General features: G+C 43.1%; 1 protein-coding gene across 1 annotated transcript in view; it reads right to left on the bottom strand.

Moving 5' to 3' along the window:
- The window catches only part of lpar1 (lysophosphatidic acid receptor 1), a 42,990-nt gene extending 15,639 nt beyond the window's left edge, over positions 1 to 27,351 (bottom strand). The window contains exons 1-2 of the mRNA XM_056432872.1: positions 27,006 to 27,351; positions 6,922 to 7,678 (exon numbers count right to left, since the gene is read on the bottom strand). Of these exons, the coding sequence (XP_056288847.1) occupies positions 6,922 to 7,660 (739 nt within the window). The 5' untranslated portion in view covers positions 7,661 to 7,678; positions 27,006 to 27,351. The remainder of the gene's footprint in view (positions 1 to 6,921; positions 7,679 to 27,005) is intronic.
- Positions 27,352 to 27,566: the final 215 nt, after the last annotated feature.

Raw genomic sequence — 27,566 nt, 5'->3', positions numbered from 1 at the left:
TGCAATCATCTACCTGCTGCAACGAGCTCAGTCGCACCTGGATGGAACCGGTGTCTCTGTGAGAGTCACTTTCTTTGACTTCTCCAGTGCATTTAACACCATCCAGCCACTGCTGCTGAGTGAGAAGCTGCGGGTGGTCGGTGTGGATGCGTCCACCATCTCCTGGATCACTGACTACCTCACAGACCACAGTTTGTCAGAATGGGCCGTGTGCTGTCTGGAACGGTGGTCAGTGATGTTGGAGCCCCACAGGGAACTGTTCTGTCTCCCTTCCTCTTCACCCTGTACACTAGTGACTTCCAGTACAACACGGAGTCATGCCATCTGCAGAAGTACTCTGATGACTCTGCAGTGGTCGGGTGTATTAGGGATGGACGGGAGGAGGAGTACAGGGCAGTGGTGAGTGACTTTGTAAAGTGGGCCGATGAGAACCACCTGCGGCTGAACGTGGCCAAGACCAGAGAGATGGTGGTGGACTTCAGGAGGAAGGCGACAGCTCCTCCACCTCTGAGTGTCCTGGGAGTGGACGTGGACATGGTGGAGGAGTACAAGTACCTGGGCGTCTCCATCGACAGCCGACTGAACTGGAAGGCCAACATTAACGCTGTGGACAAGAAGGGGATGAGTCGACTCTTTTTCCTGAGAAAGCTTCGATCCTTCAACGTGTGCAGCAAGATGTTGGAGTTATTCTACCAGTCGGTTGTCGCCAGTGTGCTGCACTTTGCCATTGTCTGCTGGGGGAGCAGCATCGGAGCCGGTGACACCAGCCGTCTTAACAAACTGGTTAGGAAGGCTGGCTCCATCATCGGCTGCAAGCTGGAGCACCTGGAACAGGTGGTGGAGAGGAGGACGTTGAAGAAACTGGTGTCCATATTGGACAACCCGGACCACCCTCTCCACCACCTCCTACAGGGACAGAGGAGTACTTTCTCCAGACGTCTCCTCACGCCCCGCTGCCACAAGGACAGATACAGGAGAACATTCCTGCCGACGGCTATGAGGCTCTACAACAGATCACCTCTTGCCAGATCATAGTGCAATAACTACAACAATAACTGAATACTTACACTATGTTGATCTGCACTTCACACATCTCATTTGTTTGCACTACACACATACACACACATTTCATTTCATTTGCTCTGCACTCATACACACACTTTGCTTTTTGCACTCTGTCTATATTTAATATTTTTGTATTTGATTTGTCAGTGTTGTTGTGTGTTGTGTATGCATGTGTGTTGTATATTTACATATATGTTTTGTTTTGTATTTTACTTTTATTTTACTTGAATACTTCTATATCTTTCATCCCTGTTTCTTATATTTTGTGTTTTGTTTTTATTCTTGTGTGTTGCTGCTACTGTCACGACAAATTTCCCCTTGGGGATTAATAAAGTATATATCTATCTATCTATCTATCTCACCGGCAGCGGGCCAGGTGAAAAAAATTATAATCGGAACGCATCTCTGGTATTGTTCAGCGGGCCGGTCCAAATGTGGAGGCGGGCCGGATCCGTAGTTTGGGGACCACTGGTCCAAGGTAAACTCCTCAAAAGTGATCACAACCACTCACTGTGTGAAGCCATTTGCCTTTATTGTGTGTAGTCGATCAAGTTATCTTCTGTCCCTTCGTTTGAAGCATACATTTTAGCTCCGGCATTGCAGGTCTCCCATTATTGATCACTTCACGTTTGGATTGAAAGTCCAGTTTTGAGAAATGTTTGATCGTAACGGTGTTAATGATCGGAGGGCGTGTGTTATCAGCAAACGTTCGCGTTATCGTGTTAACCCATTATTAAACTGAGCATATCGATTTTTAATCCATTATTAAACTTAGCATATAGCTACGCTAGCTTAGCTACAGAATCTTCCATTGTCAGCCCCCTACATTGAGGCAGAGGTCGTGTTTGCCTCCCCTCTTAATGTGGCTTTATGCACAGCAAATTCAGCAATTTTGTTAGTGCCATTTGTTTCATTGTGTAAACCAGCTTTAACTATATAAATAATCTCCATTGCCATCCAATTTAGCTGATGATGTTCAGAGTCAGACCGGTTTAGAGGCTGGTAGTCTGTCTGGGTCACAGGCTACAGCACGTCTTGTACACCTCCTCATATCTTTGTCTTCAGGCATCCTCCACCCCATCTGAAAGAGTGTTCTCCAGGGCTGGAGACACAATAAGTCCTGAGAGATCGCGTATCCTCCCGGAGAAAGCAGACATGCTTATTTTTCTGCACAAGAATTGTTGATGATCCATACAATTGATGGTTGCACACTTGGTATTTGCCACTGCTAGTTTCATTTTTGGCAGCTCAGTTCATATACCCTTTAAAAAAAAAAAAGGAAGGAGCATTGTAATTTCTAGGAACATGTTTAAATTAAACAGAATACATTTTATTTAAGTTATGTAAGTTTTATTTTAAGTTCAAGAGGAATATGTATAAATGTTTTTGGTTATTTAAAAAAATGTAAATGTGTATGTATACATACTGTATATGGTGTGTGCAGCATTATAGAAAATTATATAAAAGAAAATTAATGTAAATAAACCCGTTTGTGCTCTTTTTTTCACCCCTTGCCCAATAAGAATCGATAAAAGAATCGATAAGGAATCGAATCGATAAGCAGGAATCGATAAGGCATCGGAATCGTTAAAATCGTATCAATTCTCATCCCTATAAGTGAGTGCGTCCAACTTTTTACGAGGAGGGAGACAATCTCCCGTCCCACTGTTCTTGTGGGGTTTCCGTGAGTGTGAGAAAGCCTCTGTGTATACTGTGTTTGTGAATACGCGAGAGTGCGTGCAACCGACTTTCCATCTCGTTCTGTCTTTCCACGAAAATAAATGACCCATGGCGGGTTTTACAGCCTCCTGAGAGGGGCAAGTGGACAGAGGACAGCAGGCAGCAGGGGAGCACTTATCGTCATGTGGTCGGCAGCTGGGAGCCGCCAGGATGCTTCACTTCCTCGTCAAGCAGCGAAGGCTGAACACTCCCAGCAACTCCAACCCCACGAGAGACATGGCTACCTTTCTTTGTTTGACTTTGGACTGTAAGACCAACAGAGGCAAAGAGGGATTCTCTTCTTTGGTTCAAATCAAACAGGAAATCAAGTGTCCAAGAGAGTTGATGAAGTGATTGTACTGTTCATCCAATGGAAACAGGAAGCTACCTTTTCTTTCTCTCCTCCTCTGTGCTAAAAAATGACCTCACTCAGAAACAGCAGTGGATTTCTGAGTGGACCACAACTCATCACACCCTCGCTCAAAAGACTTACTATCGCAGGAGAGGGTTTGGCATCATTTATCGAAACATTACGGATTTCAAATGAATAATGGTGTGATTTATTGAACTATTGAACTGTGCAGTAACACTGTTCACACCAGAGGCAGACAAATGCTTTTGAGTTATTTTGGAATGACGTGTTTTCCCTACTTAATTAGTTTTGGAACTTATTTTAAGCCCAATGATTTTCTTAGAAAACCTAACTAAGTGCTTTTGTTGCCTAAACCTAAAGGTTGTTTACGTGTGACTTCACACCGTTAACCGTGAATGTCTACTGCGACCGTAGTGGAGCGCCACCGTTTGGCAAGCACCCTGATGTGATGAGTCGGGTTGAGAACGTGGGATACACTTTGCTACTTTACATTACTGCAAGAGGGTTTTGTGTGTTCTTTTTTATACTGGTATGTTGCAAAGAAAGAGATATCAGTCGAGCACCCTTGGATTTAAACGGTTGAACTTTCCTTTAACCGCAGCAGTCGGTTGTACCCTTTCAGGACCGCAGCCAAATAGCAGCAGTAGTTCCTTCACTCAGAGTCGGTGAGTTCACTCATTCTGACGGTTCCAGATCCACCTCTAGATTGAAGCCTTGGCCGTCACCTCTTGACCCCAGGTTGGTCCTTCATTGGTAGAACCACATATTGAGCAAGAGAGAAGGCGTGACGTCTTTTGCTTCATTTTAAAGGAATCCAATGCTATTTCGAGATATGGTTCCGTGGAACGTGCTATCTATTTAGTTGTTTTTTTCGGGGGGATATTTTCAAGTGTTATTGGATGCTGTGGTAAATAAAACACTGACTACATAAGTGAGGATCATCTGCAATGACAGGATGACTTTCAAACCGATACAAATAATCCACTCACATCCTCCTGACAGTGATTGACTTCATGTCCCGCCTATCACCTTGGAGACGAGAAACAGAAACTGTGCAGCAACAAACAAGGCATCTCCCAGCAACAGAAACATGTATGTCCTTCCAGTTTTAAACATGGCGCCCACCGCTTTGAGTTAAGTGAAGTAAAGACAACAGAGGCAACAGGATGAGATAACACAGCGCAGAACAGACAAATCACACAGAATCCTTTGGTAAATTTTGTCTGGGACCAACACTTCCTGCAGGCTTCCAGGCAGTAACAAGTCTTTTTCCCACAGTTCACACACCGACTTCATTTACACACGACTAGGTTTGCGTGCTACTGTGCTGTAATGCAAAGAACAAAATGCCTCTATTCATTACACACCGCTGGAGAGGCCTGGAGACTTAAAAAGTTGGAAATGTTCCTCGACTTGAATGGATGGCCATAAAACTGTCAGACTGCAGTCTCAGCTCAAACAAAAAACAGGTGCTGCAGCATCAGTGGAAAGCAGTGTCACTGTGTTTACCGCCACCACTCAACGGGGCCCTACAGTACGGTACACTAAGGGACAATTCCAAATGACAGATGCTTCATATTTAAGTTTGGATCTTATTTCTTTTCTCCAAGGGAGCTGTGCTGTCCTGATAAAGCATGGTTTCCCAGTGCACCCGTACATCACCCTGCAAGACTGAATCTAATTGATAAGTTTCAGCCGTAGACGGGTGAATACTGCGGATTAGCTGCGGATATTTTACAATTGCAGACATGCATTGGTAGGCTATTTGTAAATGAAGCTGTAAACTAGGAGGCTGATGAGCATCAGTTTGACCTGACAGGCTCATCTTCAAGTGCATACTTGTATTTTGTGTTTTTACTAGAATATGTTTACATGCTTGAATGTTAAAAAAAAACACTCGATTTGTCTCATACTGTCTTAATATATTCACCCTCCAACTGAAACGCTCCATTTGAGCGCCTGTCTCTTTAAGAACCCCTAATTAAAAAGCCCAGTCTACTCTGATTGGCTTGTGCGAAAAAGAAAATACGTTACCAGGTTTTCATGTCGTGGAAGTGGAACAAAAATGTGATTTCTTGTTGAATCACATGCTTCCCGATTGAACGGAATGGATTGTTTTATTTCTCAGTTCGTTGGGTTGTCGGCACTCCAGATACACAAGCGCTGAACAAGTGTTCCCTCGACGCGTCCCGTTTTAATATACAGCGTTGCATCTTTCTCATTTAATGACGAGCCTTCTCAATAAGTGTACGTTGCGTGGACAAAATCAAAGACAAAAATCTGACTGAGACGAGACGATAACCAGACGGCACCGACATCATTGAACACAAACTATATCAACGCGCAATATAGTCGACGAGAAAATAGTAGTTTGGAAATTAAAACGTGACCGAAAACAAAAAAACTGAAATGCAAGTTAGCTGCTAACTGAAGGTCCTTCAGGAAGATTCAGAGTAATGTCGAATATTTAATTAGCAATGTTTACTTACTTAAATTGTTAACTTTCCAAAGACAACAACCGGGCTTGGGGGAAATAAAGAAGTTGATATTTTGACAAGACACATTAACTAACTACATTCACTATAATCTGATGACTAATAAAGACTCATTGACTAAAACTATACTAAAATGGTTACATTTGCTTTGACTGAGATACAAGTAAAATGCCCAGACTTTAACTAAAAACAAAAAACATGATATAGTCAGTCGTCACATCTAAGATTTACATTTTGCATGAAGTCTAACCGTCCTGTCTACTGTCCATGAGACATGGTGTGTACTCTGGGGTTAAGACATTTAAAGACGCGTTTGGGGGACGTCATGAAGACGATCTTCGAGCACTTTTCTCAAGTTACTCTCAATCTTTCCTCAATGTTTGTATTTCGAGGGCATGTGTTCCATCTCCACTTTCATTTTCTTCAGGAAATAAAAAAAGCGATTCCGCTTACGGTGAAAGAACAAGTCTTTGTTCTTTGCATTCAAACAGGCGCTGAAAGCAGCCATGCTGACATCCTCCATCCTCTGAGGGCTTAAACCTGCTCTGAATAAAGTCAACATACCACATCTGTCAGTCAATGTGCTATGCAGTAATATTTATATCCACTCCGCCCTGAAATCCACTGCATCCATCATAACATAGACACACACTCACGGTCGCCTTTGGCCTCAGCGGAAAAAATGAAACGCAACAACCGATCTTCCTGAAACTGCTCGTTTACAATCACGGCGCATGAATGGGATTCTTAAAGGGATGGCGTTGGCCCGGGATGAGATATTCGAGGCCTACAGTTGTGTTTATGCTGAGTGCTGCGACCTCACAGATGGATCAACGGAGTCATTGTTCTGCTGCAGACTTCAAATGTTGCATCCACTGCGACAGAGATGTAGTACGAGATAAACACAGTGGATGTAGCTTGCTAGATCGAGATTGATGCAAACGGAGTAGATAACTGTCTGTTTTTATTTTATTTATTTTAATTTTATTATTTGATGTTTTAATGATTTTATGAAGAGGCCAGTATTTTATCGTAACCTGTATGTTTACTGCTTTTCTATTATGTTACCGTGTTAACCTCTTACTCCTTTAGTGAAGGCTGTAACATCTGGCCACAGGGACCAAAGCTGAAATTTAGCCTTAGCTAACGTTAACACATTTACCCATGGGTTGATTAATGTGTCCGGTCCCTGTACAAATAAATGAAATGATGAGTGGAGATAAATGGACGGACAGACGGAGAGAAAGATTCATAATATATCTTCCTTACCCAACACAATCACCACGGTTTTCAGCAGGGACATCATGGTGTCTCGGTTGCGCCGGGGCCCGGAGCTGTGCCGCGACATCCTCATGGTCCTCTGGCGCACATAGACAAAGATGTGGGCGTAGAGCGTCACCATGACAACGAAGGTCACGAGGTTAAACACCGCCCAGAAGACCAGGTAGGAGTTGCTGTAAAGCGGCGCCATGTTGGAACAGTTCTCCAGACTGCAGATGCAGTTCCAGCCCAGGCTGGGGATGGCCCCCATGGCGATGGACATGGTCCAGATGATGACGATCACCACCACCACGCGGCGGTTGCTCATGCGCGTGTGCAGCTGCATGCGGAACACGGTGATGTGGCGCTCGATGGCGATGGCGAGCAGGTTGGCCACGGAGGCCGTGAGGCTGGTGTCGATCAAGCCCTGGCGCAGCAGCCAGGTGGACACGGTCAGGCGCCTGGTGTTGGGCCCCGTGTTGAACATCAAATAGAAGTAGGCCAGTCCGGCGAAGAAGTCGGCAGCCGCCAGGTTGGCCATCAGGTAGTAGATGGGGAAGTGGAATCTCCTGTTGACGTAGATGGCGATCATCACCAGGAGGTTGGCGAGCATGATGAAGATGCACACGGTGATGCCCAGGCCCATCACCAGCCTGCTGACGGTGTTCCAGTCGGTGGCCAGGTACTTGCCACTGTGGTTGTAGAAGAAGGCGATGGTCTCGTTGTAGTAGCACTGGTCCTTGTCCATGGTGGCGGTGGTTCTTTTCTGAAGGGAGGAAATGAAATCGACATGTTAGGAGCGATTTATCTGTAAATCTGTGGATACACACAGATTCAATTCAGTTTATGTTACATAGCCCAATACCACAAATTACGAATTTGCCTCAGTGGGTTTTATAATCTGTCCCAGGACCTCACAGGAGAAAATTCCCAAGAAATAGAAAAAACCCTTTCTAATGGTAAATAATAATGCTTATTATTTTTCACATTCACTGTTCTATAACAGTGCTTATTATCTCAAGACAATACCCACGGTTTTGTTGTGTAGAAAAAAATATTTCTAGATTTCTCTCCGCTGATTTGAAGATCAGAAAAAGATATAATGGTAATAAAAAAGAAAAGTGTTCTTTAGCTTGACTTTTTTTCACATGAGTTGAGGACACCTAAACGACATCCGTCGACACTAAACAGAACGCGTCCTTAGGTTTTACGATCCTGTCAAGAATGAGTTCATCCATACATTCTTCGGAAAACGGATATACTCATAACGCTCAACACAAAGCAGCGCTTTAGGAAACATGTGGACTTAAGCCGCTTCCTGAAACATGGAAAAAGACCCCCCCCCCGACACACACTTTGGATTTGGACTGGACATAATTTGGCACTGTGTGTGCGTCGTAATGACCATTTCACAAACAGGAAAACAGCCACCATTAAAACGTGAGCAGCAGCTCTATAAGAGCAAACAGAAAAAAAAACGTAGTTAGAAACAAAACTCCTATTGTGTGCAGTTGCAGGCGTGATGTGTGCGCGTCTGCGTGCCTGCCTGCTACGTGTCTGCGCAGCTGTGTGCGTTTATGTCTGCTGTGTGAATAAACCCCTGTGTGATATGAAGCTGCCATGTTTTTTTGATTTTTTTTTCCATCTAGAGGACGTTTACAAATGTTCCTGCTTAAAAAATAAATGTTAAAGCAAAAAAGGGGAAAACTGAGCGACGACTCGACATAAGCAACACTCACAAGAACACACGCGTGTATGTGTGTGTTTGTAATAAGCTTCAGTCCCCACACAGATGCTGGCTCATCCGTCTCATGCAGCCCGGACCGGAAACAGGACCTTAGGGCTAAAGTAGGGGACAGTGTGTGTGTGTGTGTGTGTGTGTGTGAGACGGAGACGAATGGACAGAGGAGGCTAGTTGGACGAGGAATGAAAGGACGAGTATTACAAGTTCAGCATCCAAGGTCGGTGTTTTGGTGGAAACCTTCCCCCTCTCCAAGAGTGCCATGGAAAATGAGGCAGTGCTGAAAGCTATCAAAGCTGAAGTTTGGCCCAAAACAATGTTTCAGCTCCTGCTGGTACGAGAGCCTACGGTTTTGATCGTCCTTATATATCAGGCTTACTCAATGTAATGGGTGAGTTTTGCCGGTAGCACTGACCCATAACTCAGGCCCTTGTTCGGCTATAAACACCAAATATTGCCCGTTTCTTTTCACCTTGACCCAAGCCAAAAGCAACACTGTGCATGAGCTACACACCAGAGCGGCTCACAACATCTCCATGACCCTTGGCGTGGATTAAGCACTAGGAACAGTAGAAAGGAAGTCCTAATCAATTAAATAAACGCTTTGCTGGTCTCTGTTTACATGTCCAATTTCCGGCGGAGGTGTCCCAAATGCCAACATTACCCAGAACAGTCACACAGAAGGAAACAATCAGGACCAGGGCAGACAATCACAGGAGACAGACCAGATCATGACAGGAGGAGGCCGATAAGGGACTCCGTCCGCAGCCATGTTTGCTTGCAGTGGCCGTAAAGTGTGATTTCATTCACTGAATCGTCCCGATGCAGCACTGCTCCAGGCAAGCAGGAAGTGTGTGTTTCTCTTCTGCTCGTTGGTTTCTGAGGAGAAACGCTGGCCAGTGGTCATTAAAACGGGGCCACGTTCCTTTCGTGACACACGTTTTTACGATTTACTTCATCTTTTGTTTTACATTATTATATGTGTTACTCTGGACCATTCAGAAGGATTCAGGCTCATTTTTAAATGGATCAGTTCCCAGAGCTCATATGTATTTTGAAACTGGCCATAAAAGGATCCCCTATATACGATGTGCTGACAATGTTCAGACATAATTCACAGTCCTCGTCTGTCTCGTTTATTTCATCTGCAGTTATTATGAGTCTTCAGCAGTCGAGGTTAGCCAACTCAAGCGTGCGCCAGAAGAAAAGGAAATGCACTATTTACATGTCTACGGGTTATGAAAAAGCAAATATGTTTCTAAAAGCTTTAGAAACAGCAGGTCTTAAAAATCAAATTGCCAAATCAAATTGTTCACAGGATGTTCAACTTCGTTTCTTCATAGTGCGTGTAATATTTATTTCTTCACAAAGCTTGTACAAAGCCAATGGAGGTATGAGTTGATCCATAATTACAATCCCTCCTCAAGTTGTGGAGGTTGGTGGATGTCGGATACACTCGTTGTCTTGTTTTAATCTTCACAGTTAATTTAGTTTGTGCCCCTATCTGGCATTTCGGGGGAAATAATGCTGGAGTATAAACAAAGCTTTGTAATAACTTCAGATATGAGTCTATTTGCCCATGTAACGAGGTCGGTGGGTCTTTAAATGGGAGGTATGAACGGGAGGAAGCGAATTCTGTGTCAGCACATGCGTATTGCTTTTAGACAGACTTTTTTTTGAACCCATCCTTTGAAGAATCTTTGAATGATCATACAGCACATAATAAAAAGAGGGACTCTTTATGTGCACTGCATGCCTTTCATGTATATTAAAACCATAAATAAACATGAATAAAGTTTACTTTCAATACAAATCCTTATGACTCATTTGGCATGATTTCGAGTGAGCGGGTCATTATGACCTTGAACACCACAGGTGTGTCATCTACATCACCCCGTGACATTTTTTTAATTTAAAAATGCAAAAAAATACACGTTATACTTGACTAATGCAATTTATATCTAGAGCTTTCCAATGTATCTTTAAAAAATAGTTTGAAAATGTATTTTTTGTGAAAAACAAGTCAGTTAATTGACCTGTGATCTATGGAGGGGTGAATAACTCCATTCCACTAAAAGGAGATTGAATTGTTAATAATGACATTGGTGATGAGATACAAACTATATTTATTATGATTTTTTTCATAATAAAGTTTCTGACAACTTTTGGATGATTCAACATGCAGGACCATCAATGCTGTAACTGAGAAACAATCTCAGGATTAAGGTTGGGAAGTAGCTCAAGGTCAACGCTCTGGAAAAGCAACTGCTCCATGAGTCGGTGGTGCGCTGAAAGCAGCCTCTAGCCCGTTTGTGACGCGTCTGTTGTTTCCCCTTGTGGTGTCCACGGTGAGCTTGTGATTTACTTAAATACATTGTCAACCATGCGTGTAATTCTGAGCTTTTTAATCTGCGCTTTTCATTCAGAGAGAGCCGAGGACTCAGAGCCGGCGTCGAGTGACGGGATGGCTCCGCGGCGAGGGGAGTCTCTTTCGACAGTAACCACCGCGGATGGAAAAGCCCATTTATCCTGCTTGTCATCTGCGGTTTATGGCCATTAGTCGCCTGGAGGGAGCAGCCACCGGGGCACTGGGGGCGTGAGGCCAGCTGTCAGTACTAGAAAGCGCAGGAAGTGTCAGTCGCCTCTCAGAACACATTCCCAACACTTTCATCAGACCCTCGTAGCTTGCAGAGAAAGATCCTGTTATTGTGTGTGTGTGTGTGTGTGTGTGTGTGTGTGTGTGTGTGTGTGTGTGTGTGTGTGTTTGCAACAGACAGTGGGTGGGTCTTGAAAAATGATTGAGTAAGAAAGAGAAGTTGGAAAAAGGGGATTTGGGATTTCTGTGTTCCTGCAACTGGGTGTGTACGTCTATGCGCTCAATAAAAGAGAGAGTTTGAATGACTAACTTGTTAAGGCATTTTCGTGTGTGTGCGCATGTGTTTGAGCGGGAGAGGAAAGTTCGGGAGTGTGTGTGTGTGTGTGTGTGTGTACAATGTGTTGAACCCCCGGTTGTTAAAGACGGAGAACAAAACGCTCGCTGTACCCGAGTGTGTGTCGACACACTCTCTTCATGCTTGTTAGCAATGTGTGATAAGGTCTGGCTGTGTATAGAGAGAGAGAGAGAGAGAGAGAGTGTGTGTGTGTGTATATGTGCGTCTGACAGGCTATGAAAGGACCACCCTGCAATCCACACAAGTGAGGTCATAACTCAAGCATCAGAGTTGCATCTGTATATTCATAACGTGCCCCCATTCTACACACACACACAATTAATTATTGTTGTCTCTCTTTTACTGTTACACAGTAACACACACTCATACAGCTACTTCTAGAAGTGATACACATATGTTTTAATGCCCATAAAACGGTGGTCATTGAACCCCACACTGCTCGTCGCATTGAGCAAATTGTGAAGATGAGATCACACTCTCATTGAAATCAAAACATTGATGTTTATTTCATGATTATGAATATTATCTTGTGGGCAAACTTGACATTTTTTGATTTTTTGATTTTGATACGCATGGACATTTTCGCCTGACAGTGGTGCCCGGGAAGCTACAGGTATATTGAAGGAGCTGTGTGTAGCATTTCAGAGGGATCTATTGGCAGAAATTAAACATATTATTAAGTGGAGGACTTGTTGCATCATGCAGACGCTTACAGACTGAAGCAAAATATCCTTTGTTGATCCAAACTGTGTTTTCCATTGAGCCTTAATCTAAGATCAAGAAGTGGGCCTATCACTTATTGCGCAAACATTGTTAGCAAGGATTTTCAATTGAATATATATTTGATTAAGTTTATACCTCCTGCCGCCTGTAAGAAAAATGTGTAATTCCGCGTTTTAGAAATAAATATATGTTTTAAGAGGGTACTGGAGGTCTAAATGTATTTTGTGTTTTGTAGGCATTTAGACATTTGTGAGATATTGCTATAACATTTTGACTATGTTATCTTAATTTTATAATACGGGTAGAAGAAATCAAGCATTCTGATTGGTGGAGAGTGAGTCATGAGGTGTACTTTATCAGCCATAATGTCATACAGCTGTTTACATTCATCTGGGCGTTCCATATGAGTGCGCACTCAAAATAACAATAACGGCAGATTTTGCGCGACCGTTAGTTGTCAGTTCAAGCTCGACAATTACCAAACAAGTTTCGTGTGAATTTTGATATTTTGGAGGAAGGACTCTTGATGAGTGGTTAGCCGAAGAGGATACTCCCGGTGGACGTCATGCTACCTGAGAGAAGAAAGAAAGTGATACCTATGAAATGTTGCGCAACGAAAAAAACTGACGAACACGCAGGGACTATTTTCTTTCTGCGATACACATCGTTTGGTGGTGACAACTATTTTGTGCTGAAACGGAGCTTACTATTTACTTACTATTTATAATGTCGCACGCAATCCAAGACCTGTACACCTCCAGAGTCAGGAAACGGGCAGGAAAAATCACTGCAGACTCCTCCCACCCCGGACACAAACTATTCAAACTCCTCCCCTCTGGTAGACGCTACAGATCACTGTTCGCCAAAACCTCGAGACACAAAAACAGTTTCTTCCCCCTCGCCGTCTCACTACTAAACAATAACCCACTGTAGCATATATATTTATCTCTGCACTTCTCGCACTCTCCACTTCTTCTTGCACTACTGTTTCACAGCTACTGTATATAGCCATTCCTCTTGTATATACTTTAAGTAACTTTCTTAAACTTCTTAGACCGTTGCACTGTTTTGCACTGTTTGTTCTGTACTGCACTGTTTTGTTTTGTTTGTTCTGTATTGTATTGTGTTGTAATGTATATTTTGTGTAAGCACTGAGAGACACTTTACCTAGTCAAATTCCTTGTTTGTGCAAACTTACTTGGCCAATAAAACTGATAAAATAAAACTAAAACTGAAGTGGACATTATTGGCGATACAGTACTGCCTCTCGTACCTTATTGCTTAAATAAGATGTCATAGATAGGTAAGGGGATGTCACAGTTTGACGCTGGTCGGTTGTCATGTAACTATCTCTCACCGCTGTGCAGTCGTGTCAGGGGGGATGGCCAGGTGGCCAATAACTCGGGTTCTCACCATTGTGAGCGAACCATCCTCTGGTGGATACTCTCATTTGAGTTTAGAGTTTGAGTTATCGTTGGTCTAAAGCGTGCTGAGACAAACTGGCTGGGTCCAGTCAGCCACTAAACCCAAGTCTGCTTCCAGCTTCTCAACGATCCATCGTCCCACCTTGGACGTGTTATTGTTGCAGTATGTCCGGAGGGGACAAAAACTATATGGGGAAAACCACTGAATTACAGGTTTGACATGTTATTCCTATGCAGAGAGAACGTTTAGTCTGCATCCCAGAACCTTTATTAGTGTGTCAGACTATAATACGGATGTATAGTTCAAATACAAGTATAGTTATGGCATCTATTCTTTATGGAGAACACAAGACATCCTCTGCCTTTGGAACACATGTTCATTTGGATGTTAAAGTTCAGGGCGGAAAATGTTAATGTTTTATAACCCAGGAAGGATCCCTGCAGTTCATCAGAAGGATATATTGTCTCTGTGGCTTTCTGGCTCTGTATGACTTATTCATGTTCATAAAGCATCTCAGAGTTATTTTAGATATGCATCAATTATGATATTGAATAATGATTCCAGTGTTCACATTTGGGGCATAATGATGGTGATTTTTAAAGACTATTTGCAGTGTCGACAAGTTAGGGACACAGCCTCTGATTGGTTGACAAGTTAGGGAAAAGCCTCTGATTGGTCGATAAGTAAGAGCACAGCTTGTGATTGGTTGACAAGTTAGGGACACAGCTTCTGATTGGTCGACGAGTAAGAGCACAGTTCTGATTGGTTGACGAGTTAGGGACACAGCCTTTGATTGGTCGACGACGACGAGTAAGAGCATAGTTTCTGATTGGTTGACAAGTTCGGGACAAAGCCTCTGATTGGTCGACGAGTAAGAGCACAGCTTCTGATTGGTTGAAAAGTTAGGGACAAAGCTTCTGATTGTTCGACAAGTTAGGAGCACAGAAGCCACACAAACACTCTGGATCAGCTATGTAAACCTCTAAAAACCACTATAACAATGTTTAACATGATTTATTGATGAGTAAATATAGTCTTCAATAAGACTGCAGTTAACGGCTGGATAACAAAGTTCCGGGAGGGGATATGATGGCACCGGCTAAACGGTTAGCTTCTCAGCTAAACTAAGCTTACTTCTCAGAGATTAAGTATGTGTTGTTTATGACGTACGTTTACCTGAAGCCTACAATAAAGTAGCTTGAGAAGGTTGACGATGCTGTGGCAGCATGGGTATTATACGAATGACAAGTGAAACTGAGAGGACATACTTTCCAAAACCTCTTCCATCTCCCTCCCTGGTCCTCCGTTCCACTGTCATCATTGTTCATTCCTTTTGCTTTCTTTCTCCTCCATCCTGTTTCCTTGCTTCCTAAGATCTTCTTTAATATCTTCCCACTGGTGATTTCCTCCTTATCCTCCCTGCCCATTCCTTTTCTCCTCTCCCCGTTTCACCTGACAATCCTTATGCCTCAGCCCTCACCTCTCAACACTTCTCTCCCTTTCTGAGCTACTCCTACTTTTCCTCCTTTCCCCTCACCTCTCCCCCCTCTTCGCTCTCCTCTTAACTCTTTGCCACACTCCTTCATTTCCTCTTTTTTCCCCTCCTCCCTCCGACTCACTGACACAACTATCACCTCTCTTTTCCTCTGTTTTCCTCTCCTGTCTCCCCCTCTCCACCTCACTCCTCCTCCTCAACATCCACCCTACTCCCCCTCTGCCAACTCCCCAAACAATGTGCCCATTGTTTCCATATTCCCATCCGAGACAGCAGAGAAACAGGACTTCTACTCCCCAGAATGCACACAAACACTCGCACAGAGACACAGACGTAGGCTTTCATTCTCCAAATGTCTCTTTAACATCATGGGCGAGCGCACACAAACCACTCACACCCTCACGCTCACACATAGTCTCAAACTGTTGCTGCAGAGCGACGGGGCTCAGGAGGACAAGGGCTGGATTGAGAGCTTGTGTTGAGTCATGTGTGACTGCAGCCGTGACGGGCTGAATCACGGCTCGTCAGTGGATGATACCCCTCCGACCGCTTAAGCACTTCACTCTCAGCACACGGGGGCCCTTGAACTGACCCATGTTCAGTCGTTAAATGTGATGACGAGGACCAGAATAAAATAGAATGGGGTTATTGTGACGAACGAGCCCGTATGATGACGAGAATAACACATGAATTGACTTTCAAACGACACCAGCTCGACCACGTTTGATTGGATTTGAGAGAGAATGTGTTTTCAATTCCGTTTATTTTGTACAGCCCAGAATCACAAATTACAAATTGGTCTGATAGGACTCACAGGACCTCACATCGGATCACGAAAAACTCCCCAAAAATCAGAAAAAATGGGAAGAGACCCATCAGAGGAGGATCCCTCTCCCCCGAATGGACAGAAGCAATAGATGTCATGTGAACACAATGAACGTAGATACAAACAACGGTACAGAGTTTGTACTGCAGGCTGGGGTTCTGCATCTGAAATGGTTCATTCACTCGTTCAATACTCCAAATCTGAGTTCCCCCTGCAGTGATGCAGCGTGTCCGGTCTGTCTCGGGCTTTTATTGTGAAAAGTTCAAGATGGAATTGCTGTGACAACAGTCCAAATGTCTCTGCAATAAGTGCACTTTACCAACTTCCAAATACAAAGTACTTTGTTGCCGTTAATGATGCGATGTTCGTCACATTAACTACTTGAATGTAAATATGGTCCGTCTGCCATTTTTCTTTTAGCCCAATGCATGATGGTATGTGGTGCCTGGTTGTGGTGCATCACTTGTAGTCAGCTATAAAGGGCATAATAGTTCTCAGTATACATTCAGACAGCACTGATCTCGCCATAGAGTCCACTACACAGGGAGAAGGTAGTCTTTCGAATGGAATTAGAGGAATCCATCGATAAATATTTACGTTGAAAAGGCAAATAAATTAAATGGTAAACTTATATGAACTTGACAGCTAATATTAAAAAGGTGTGAACTTCAAACGATGAGACTAAGGGAACAACATTACCGGAGGTCGTGTGGTATTTCATCACACTGCCAAGAGAAGCTCTTGATACTTGGCTGTACTCTGACAAAATAAAAGTTTCATCCACCAGGGAGGATTTAACGTGCTAAATGTCATTAGAGACAGGCTGCTTTCCCAGTGGCTTCTGGTTTGTCTGAAAGCAATGTTGTATTTCTAAATAACAGCCCCAATCATAAATACAATCTTTTTTTAAAGTCTTTTTAATTTGGCTATACATTCTTCCAGGGATCATAGCTTGGGAAAGCCTAGTGACAACCCAAATACAACTCATGCGTTATTATCAACGTATAACACAACCTTTCATTTTGTAGATGCCCATCTGATAAGCTTCTTTGCATTCAGGTCTTTCTGCTAAGATTTGTTCCACATGTTTTAGTAAAGCAGGGTTTTCTTTAAGCTAAATGTCTGGAACTGGAAAGAAAAAGAAAAAAATACACAAAGAAGCAAAACAATAATCCTTAAAAAGCCCTGAGAAACGCAGTTCAGATTAGTTTAAACTGTATGACACTAAATGAAATGGTGTGCGCTAACACACAAGCACCCAGTAACGGCTATAGTTCCACTTGGATCCAACAGGGAAGCACTTCCTCTGATGCAGACTTCGGTGCATTCATAGTTTTGCTGCATGGTTTTCAATACGATAACCAAACAATCTCCACATATTAAGCAATGGCCGCCTCACGAGACACAGCCTCAACCATGTCTGTCATCTTTCTCTGTGTTGTGGCAACTAATCACGATACGCACTTTTTTTAATGTAACTTTGAATATTGTGTGGATGCAGATCGTAGAAAGGAAGAACTCAACTCCAAACAAAGGCATCCTCGGTCTGACTTGCTGTGATCTCAACTGCTACGCCTTTCTCACGAAAGTAGAAACAGCAATCCCTGTAGAGGCCGTGACATCCAAGCTCCAAAAGGGAGTACGCCAGCGAGGGGGGTGGGGTTGGGGGCAAAATAATGCGCAGCTGGAACAAGCAGTTCAGTTTGTGTAAACTAAAGCATTCATAGTCTGTAAAAACGTTGACTAGTTGTACGACCCCTGAACTATCCGTGAGGAAAGAGCTCTGACCGTTTAGCAGTAAAAGAACATTTTGGATGGATTCTCGTCACAGTTCTCTCTTATTCATTTTCCACCACACTCTGTGGTTTATTGTTGGGTGTGTTCAGTCATGCTCTTATGAAATCACACTATTGGAGACAGATTCTGCAGATTACATCACCCGTAGATCAGATGCAATATGGGATTGCATCAGTGCCGTGCGGCCTGCGCGGATTTCAGCGTTTTTCAAATTCATCACTGATCAAGTGACCATTACTGACATCATCCGTGCAGAGGCTGGCTGTGAGACAATGACACAGCAGGGGAGTTGTGAAACACAACTGCATATGGAAAGTGACATATTCCTATAGTTTGGGCTCTATGTCAGCACGGTACACTTTGAATCAACCAATGATTACACGGTTTAACAACATGGTGCTTACTTTTAGCTTTAAGGTGGAGAGCCTTCGTACCCATAATGAGTGACTTGTGGCTCTTTTAATCATAGAATAAAGCCGCAGCAGGACAATGTTTTCCAAACACAGAGACAAAGACAACTAAGGAGTTTCTAGGGCCAGGCAGTGGAATGTTCCTGACCGACCAGGCCAGCCTCCTGATCTCAGTCCAACTGTACATGTTTCAGTGAAGGCAGAAAGCAAACTTTTTATTTTTGTATGCTCTGAAAACAATAGTTATTGAGTGCTTCAAAAAGGAAAACGGTTGAATGCCCTTGCCAACAAGTTAACTTGCTGGTTACAGCCATGTCTGTCCAAAATCACTTCTTTATTTCATCCTATCAGACATTTTGGGGGAATTGACATTATCGGCATTCTAATTCTTGAGTTTGGGCAAACAAATTGTTTTGGGCGGTCACACTGAACTTGACCTTTGCTCCCTAAATTATAATCAGTTCATATTTGAGTCCAATTGGACGTGTGTGCCAAATTTAAAGAGGAGAATTTGCTCAAGGCATTCCTGAGCTATTGCATCAACCAGAATGGGATGGTCGTGAGGTTACAGTGACATTAACCTTTGACTACCAACATCCAATCAGTCCCTTATTTAGTCCAGTTGGACGTGTGTGCCAAATGTGATATAATAATTACTAAAGGCACACTTGAGATAACATGAGAAATGGGTTAAAATCTATCTATTTAGTTCATATTCACCCACAAGTGATGTGGCCCTTCTTACAAATCCTACTTCTGCATCTGAGAATATAATTTTCACTTCTTTCTTAACATCATCAAAACTGTTTTATTCTCAGACGAACTGCGGCAGCGCTCTCTTCGTCACCTGGCGAGAGAAAATAAACACCCTCAAATTAGAAGTAGAGAGTCAGCAATGTAATCGTATGGTTATTGTTTCACTGTTTATCCAAAGTGCCAGAGGACACAGCCAACCCAACAGCACATGTGTCACCGTTTCTGTTCCAGTTTAAAGGGGCATCTTTCCGGTACCGCTGGGTATGAAAATCATTTCCTCATTCTTGCCGATTTTGGTTCCTCTTTCGGGTTTTCCCATAACTAACTTAAGACGTCCTTCATTGCCAGTGTTGGGAGTAACGCGTTACTTTGTAACGCATTACTGTAATTCCACTACTTTTAGCGGTAACGAGCGTGTAACGAAGTATTTTTTAAATCAACTAACGCAGTTACAGTTACTGAAATTTAAATGAGTTCGTTACTCGCGTTACTCTCTTTTGTGAAAAATGAACACTTGCAGACAAGAAGACAAGCTAGGCTACTTTAGCTGCTTCTGATCTGACATCGCAGGACCTTGGTGGCGCAATGATATTGTAACGTCTCGGACGTTATGGACTGATGACACGGAGACGGGACGACGTTATTATTCCTCCCTTTATTGGGCATTCACAAACACAGACAGCGTGCTCCTCTCAGCTCAGCAGCTCGAACATCAACAACAACGGTACCCGTCAACCACCCGTAACTTCCGTTTTACGACAGGTTAACCCCGCCTCCCCTCTACTCCGCCAATCACAGGCACGCCCCCTCGACCAGCACGCACGGTGCCACACTGTGATTGACAGCCACTTCCAGTGTTGCCAGGTCCGCGGTTTTTGCCGCTGGTTGAATTTTTTGTCCGCTGGTTCGGGTAGACCTATTTTGCATGCAAATTACATGAATATCTTTAAATAAAAATCCATATTTTAAATGAAATAATATATTTATACCCAAATCCTACCAAACTGACTCCAGATCAGCACGTACACGCCTCACTAGCACCCCCCCCCCCCCTCAATTATATGCAGCACCTCAAGGCACCTTTGTTTTCTCTTTTAATTTGTGTTAATACTGTCGGCCAATCACTTTTATTTCATTGGGCCTAATGTAAAAAAAACACTGTTAAATGACTGAGACAGTTATTTTGTATTAAGTTAAGTATTAAAAGGGACTTTTGTACTACTGCTTGATTTTAAGGCCTGTTACCCTGTTGATTGCAATAAATAGGTCTACAACATATGTTTATTGTGTTTGACTGTTCAGTACTGTTCATTACATTAAAAAAGCAGACATAAAAGTAACTTAAAAGTTACTTTCCCGAGTAACTAATTACTTTTGATATACAGTAACTAGTAAAGTAATTAAATTACTTTTAAAAGAAGTAACTAGTAACTATAACTAATTACTAATTTTCAGTAACTTGCCCAACACTGTTCATTGCCCTTACACACACAGCACATCCTTGACACATGATGGATTGTGTTTGTATATTTTTATGTTTTATGTTCACTGTATGCACCCATAAACCAGAACAAATTCCAGGTCGGTGAAAACCTACTTGGCAATAAATACAATTCTGATTCTGATTCTGATTCTGATGTGGTTACATTTTGGGATTAATGTCTCAACAATGTGAAGAAAGGACCACGCAGCCCGGTGACCGCCAGCACGAGCTTCTGAAATTGCATCATTGCGGCTCATGCTCTCAATATTTTATCACGCCATGGTACGCCCGGATCATGGTGTGACAAACAGCTGACTAGAAGTGACCAACCCCCCCGCCCCCCCCCCCAACAAATATGGATGTCTTTATCTGCCTCTGTGTGTAAAATGTAACAATGTAGAGGTCCACTGCAGGACATATTTGGTAAGTATTTCGTAGTTCCGTCTCTGGGAAGGCCAACGCATGCTGTCACGATACCATGCGAGTCGCATAAATTTCACAGTGAGCACACTTTGTAGGAAACTTAGCTCTGTGGTTGAGTATCTGGCAGCTCCCACTATGATGACAGCGCAGCAGTGTACACAGTGGGCCTGAGTGTGCAGGGGGGAAATGTTTCTCGACGGGGATGCTCAGAAACAGACCTGTGTAAGACAACTAACCTGTGGGCATGTGCCTGTCTGCTTTTCTCTCTTTGGTTCTCTGTTTTCTCAGAATCTTTCTTTCTTTCCAAGTATTCGTCTCCATTTTCCCATAATTGTCTGGATACATTAAATCGGTGGTATTGCTACTGCCGTTATGTCTTGTGACGCTTTGTCACAACGTAGCTTAATAAGCTAAACCATGGTGCTTTTTCTAACCCGAACCAAGTGGCTTTTTTCCCCCCCGAAACCTAACTCCCACCAGCGTGTTACGATACTCTGCAAAAGACCAACAAATTCTCAACGTGTCAGATGCCAACTCTTGATCAATGGCCGTACACTTCCAACAATGACCCTCTACTTTCGCTCCTCGCCTCAGTTTTGGACGTGGCGCCATTGGGACTTGTCTTTGCAAAAGGCAGCAAAACCACTTAGTCGGTCAAGCACAGTCTTTACTTAATCCCCGCTGACGAACGACTAACGAGTTACACGACGGATATCAACAAACAAGACAGCGTTGACTGTTTGTTTCACATGGGACGCGAACAACGGTCTCAAGGGCGAGCGTCCTGTGTTTGTTTGACCCTCCTCGAGCAGACGTTCACGCTCTCTTCTGTACCATGGCCGTTGCACTAAGCGTCTAATCATGACACGGGTGGGTCGTCACTAAAAGATGCCTCTGTGCGTTGGTATCAGGCGCCAAGGAGCACAGACAAAGTGTCAGTATTTGACGAGCTGGAGGTGAGAATTGGTTTTAAAAAGGCTGCTTCTGCAATAGTGTCAAAATATTAAAAAAGTAGGATTGAGATGGCGTTGAATGCCCTGCTTCCTGCTGGGCATTCAAAGATAACACAACTTTCCCCCATTGTTGTTAGCGGTCGGCCCTACTAGCTAGCTTGCAAACTTCACCACTTGATGAATGAAACAATTATGACACGGTTGGTTATTTTAAATGGTGAAGGTCAACACCGGATGTAGCATGTGACAGGGGAGGTAGATAGTTGGAGAACCACTGAAGGACACGATAAAGAATTACCACTAGGGCTGCCAAAGTGTCAGAGTCCCAACATGTAATCACATTAACAGATAACGATGTCAAAAAAGTCCAAACTGAATTCCTCGGGTGTCAATGGCAGCGGCGGCTTCAAACTGACAAGTATGGTTTCCTGTGAAAACCAGTTTTATTTTTACATTAGCGGAGAGAAGGAGGAAAAAACAGGAATTTAAAGAGGAGAGCAAGTGTCTGACAGCTAGGAAAGTCTCCAGTACTTGGAGGCCACTCTTCCCACACACGGAGCCATATTTTAATAGGTATATGATGACTAAAGGTCTCAGCACCATACACACACTAATGCAAGTATTTCTATTTTTAGACCACAGCAATGTCTGCTCTGATGTGATAGTCAGACGGCTATCACATTAAATGCAATTTTAGAAGTGGTTTATTAGTTCATTCCAATGTGTTTGAAGCTATCATCTTCTCCTCTGTCCAATCTAAAGGGCAACAACAAATTCTCCTCAAATTGAACAACATATAACCCTTACACCGCTTCACTTTATATACTTTAGATACACTTGGATACAATGCAATTCATTTTATATTGCCCAATATCACAAATTTGCCTCGAAAGGACTCATTTTAATTTGTGTTCTATTTAAACTTTGTATTTTTATTTTATTTTTCATTTCCTTTATTATTTAAATTCTTAAATGTAATATGCCCTTCTATTATATTTTATTGTGTTGTATATATTGGAAAACATGCTTGCTGCTGTAACAAAGAAATGTTCCCCCCGGGGATGAATAAAGTATATCTTATCTAATCTAATCAAATGTGGACCTTCAACTCTGAATCATTACAAACTAAAACAAAGACAGACCCATATTTATTTAGCTTTCGTTTTAAATCATTTTTTATTGACGATATCTAAATTATTTCCCTCATTTTTCCAGATAACTGCTTTTTTGTTTTATGAGAAGTAAACACGACTATTGCTGTCATAATACGCAGGCGATACAACATATAAAATAATAATAAATAAGATTAGAGTACGCTTTTTTCCAATGAATAACAGCATTGTAGAAAAGCGAGACAACAAACGGCAAAGATACGTTGTGTAGAGACGTGTTTGTAATACATCAAATACAAACGTAATCGGGGGAGAAATACGTTTCAGTCATTGCACATTACGTTTTAGTTCGGGGGGAACGTCATTTTCGTGATACAGGGTCGGATGGACCGTTAAGTGTTTCCCCATGTCACTGCAGAAACATGAGGCGTGATCTGGACCAGAGCTTTGGGTGCAACTGCATTGTGGTGCGTACCGCTAAGTGCGATCACCGTCTCCATCGTGATCAGCGGTCGTAGAAGGAGTGGTGTTCTGACCACAGGTCCAGACACCAGCTGGAGGGGAAGCTGAAGGAGAAACATTTGCAACCCACTTCCACAACTTCCACAAAAATGGTGCTTAAAGGGCCAAATAGATTAGAGACGCTCTACATCAACATGCATGAGAACGCTCTTCAAATATTTGTAACAATTCGTTGGATCAGGAATATCATTATAACAGCTGTTGGAACTCTCATTCTCTCAGGGACATGTCCTCTGAGCCACAATGGCTCACAAACTTGTGACTCTTGCTACCTGCATGAATGTGGAAACAATCTGCACCGTTGGGAGAAGGAATGGGTGGAATGCAGGTCCGTGGACGAGGGGGTGCGGCTGGGGAGGGATCGTGTCTTCAGCAATCACAACACAGATGTTTCAAGGACCTTCTCTTTCTGTCGGATGTCAGAGCTCAAACATAAATCTTCAGGGGAGACAATAAGTCTTTGCAGGGGGGAGTTTTGTTTAGTTTGAACGAGAAGGTCAGATGTCAGAACAATCAGCTTATCCCCCTTTTCTTTTCTTTTTTTCTTCTTTTTGTTGTGGAACGATTTTCGGAGAAGGGTGTTTTTGTGATCCTGTCACATCTGTCGCTGCTTTCCTGGTTATTAAGGAAACCACTGAGCTCCCCGAGAGCCATCCCATCCCCATATTTGGAGAATGTGTGTGTCATATCCAGGGTGACACAGGATGATTAACCACTGAGAGGTCTTCAAGAGGAGGGCAGGAGCTCAATTTGTACCGAGCCATTATCTCTAATAGATTGCTTTGTATGCAAAGGCATTCATAAAACTAAAAAGCTGTTCCAGACTTTTCTGTGTAAATCTCTGTGTAGCTTTTCATATGCACTATTGTATATTATACTATTAGGAAATGGGTAAAAAGGTAATGTTTTTAGTTTTCATCTGAAAAACGTTTGATGACCCCATATTTTCTTTAAATCACACATCATGTTCTTCACTTTTCGTTTTTTCAGCAAATTTGTAAAAATGACTACATTGAGGTGTGTAAGCAACAAAACGAGCCTCATCAATAGTGCTGCATGTCTCCTGAGCAATGTTCGGGATATCAAATAATGCATATTCCTCTTGTCCAAAGTGGAAAGGCCAAATTGTCTTATTTTCAGTCCAAGGCTGATCACGCTGAAGCCCCTTTGCTCTAGTGGCCTTATCGCACCTCCTGACTGGAGCTGTGTCACAGCCGGGATTAAAGTCAGCATGCAGGAGATAAGGTAAGAGTAACAATGTTAGAAAAAAAGAAGTGTTGCAAGGTATAAAGTGAATAAATGTGAATGAAAGTATTACTCTGAGAATGTGGGTTTTCATAATTAGAACAGCTTCAAAGCAAATCAATCTCCAGCGGGTTTAAAAGGTTTTCACCCTCCACTTTACCATCAAAGACCCCCTGAGGTTTGTGACGGTGGGTGGGACGTAAACAGTCTTCTCACCATCTCTTGGGAAAACACAAATAAACACACTCACAGACACACACTAACGCGAACCATTTGAGCCCTCGGAGCAGTATTAATTGGGTTACATCAAAGAGCAAAGACAGCATATAAGGGAGCATATGGCTGCTTTCTTTTTTGGGGTTATTTTTTTGTTTTGTTTTTTGTCAAAAACTGATGAATTGAAAAAACCTGGTTTCTTTGATGCATGTTTAGATGAAAAGGAAAAAAGCTATAGGGCCACGAAATATATGGAGATAATAACAATGAGCGGGAGTAAATGAAAGCTCATGAGGTCTTCTGCTATCTCGCTGAACTCTGAACTCCTCCAGGTTTCTTCCCTTTTTTTCCCCCTGAAGGGTTATTTGGGAGTTTTTCCTGGTCCGATGTGAGGTTTTGGGGCAGGGATGTCTATGTGTACAGATTGTAAAGCACTCCGAGACAAATTTGTAATTTGTGAAATTGGGCTATACAAATAAACTGAATTGAATTGAATTGAATTGATGGAACCGGAGGGGAAAAGGTCAAGGGGTCACTAAAAGTATTCACATTCGGCTTCTGAACGTGACAAATGAACACAAAATGCTGAGCGATCGGGCCATTGGCTTTGTTCTATACAGACTAGAACTAAAACTCTGACCGGACCTGCTCTTAATCAAATGTCAAGAGTCACGCGAGAAGTTAGAAGTCCTAGGGGACTCAAACAAAGAGTTTCACTACAGCCCGGCCAGCAGTAAATGAGATATTCTGCTTTCAGCCAAAAATGTTGGTAAAGCTTCATCGATTATTACTTAAAAAACTGAATAAAAACCAAACAACTGTTAAAGATATCAATCTTCAGTCTAAGCTTTTGTGGCCTCTGAATACGCTTCATTATCCAGGATGCACAGCTTCAATTTCATTTTACACCCTGAACTTTGCCATTGCAACAGGAAGCACCTGGCCAGAGATGGCAGGAGTGACAATTGATGATATAGATCTTGAAATGGTTTTTTTGCCGCTTCGGACCAAACAATGTCTTTCTCCATCTCCTGTCCTGGTGGCAGGTGAGGCAGATTCAACGTGGCCCATCTGCCTGAGAATCAGACATCCAGAAGATCCAGTTTTCGGTTTCGGTGGCAGGACCCCGAACCCCGTAAAACAGGTCACCGAGAAGGGAAGTCATGCAGTTCATGAAAGTGTCATTGTGTTCGGAGACCCGAGGCCCAGAGCACAGCCCTCGCTGGTAGGAGACAGCATCAAGGCGGATAGTTTGGGAAGATGCCAACGCCCGCAACAAATGAAGGACCATCAGTCCAGCTTCATCATGTTTAAGCAATTACCTACAATTACCTCCACCTACAAGTGCGGCCACTGGCTGGTATTTCCTGAGGACAACTGGTGCTTTTTTGTTTGTTTTTTAGGAATGGGCTTGCATTTATGGGAGAGATGAAGACGTTCAATGAAGAAGAAGAAGAAGAAGAAGAAGAAGAAGAAGAAGAAGAAGAAGAAGAAGAAGAAAAAAGGGAAAAAAGGAAATTTCAAACGCATTCTCTTGACTGCAGATCAGCGAGGAAAATCAACACAGATGTCCAACCGTTTACTCCCCGACCCAAATCCCGCTTGTACTTTCTTCTTTTACATTTTTTTTTCTCCACTCATTCCTTCCACAACTATTGTTTTAATCCCAGAGTTTAGTAGTAAAAAAGAAAAGAAAAAAAAGAGCACATCTCTGGCGCAACCAAGTCCCCTCTTTCCATCCGCGCGCACAACAGAGCGCCTCTCGTCGAAGTAGCGGCGCGCACGGCGCATTTTCAGGCATCTGCTAATGCCATCGAGGGCTTTTTTTTTTATCTCAACCGATCACTTTCCAGCCGCGGTCTACGTGGCAGGTATACTTTTTGGGGGATTATGTAAAGATGCCCACACACCCGTGCGTGCACAAGAGGACGCGCTTAAAGGGAGCCACAAGGAGGACAACATAAATACAATTCCTTGTAAATGTATAAGTGAAGATGTTGCGGTGAAATACTTACTGTGTCTTCCTTTCCAATGTTCCTGGAGGTCCAACTCAAGTTTAATGTCGTGTTGCCTGAAATTCCTCCCCAACAAACAAACTCCTAGAGAGACTGCGCAACTCGTGTGTCAAAGTCGCAGCGGTGCAATAAAAGACTCCAAATCCAAAATGCAGCCAGGTAACCCTTTCATTGTATGTCCGCGCGCAGAAAGTACCTCTTCCGATTCGTTCTCTTGTTCTCGTTGTTGTTGTTGTTGTTGTTGTTTCAACCCCCGCACCGAGTATCCCTGTTTCTCCAACTTGTTTTATTGATTTGTTCCCAGATGAAGTCGCCTTGATGCTCTCTGCTGCGTCTCCGTGCCTCTCTGCGCTAGCGCCGCGGCTCTGACAGTCTCTCTCTCTCTCTCTCTCTCTCTCTCTCTCTCTCTCTCTCTCTCTCTGCACGTGATGTCACTCTCTCTGCAGGAGAACCTTTCCCCCTGCACACACACACACACACACACACACACACACACACACACACACACACACACACACACATGCACAGAGAGAATACATACAAATTAATGAAGAGTGGCAT

The sequence above is a fragment of the Pseudoliparis swirei genome, chromosome 15 (assembly GCF_029220125.1).
Source record: "Pseudoliparis swirei isolate HS2019 ecotype Mariana Trench chromosome 15, NWPU_hadal_v1, whole genome shotgun sequence".
NCBI lineage: Eukaryota > Metazoa > Chordata > Actinopteri > Perciformes > Liparidae > Pseudoliparis > Pseudoliparis swirei.
This window is presented reverse-complemented; position numbering and strand designations above follow the sequence as displayed.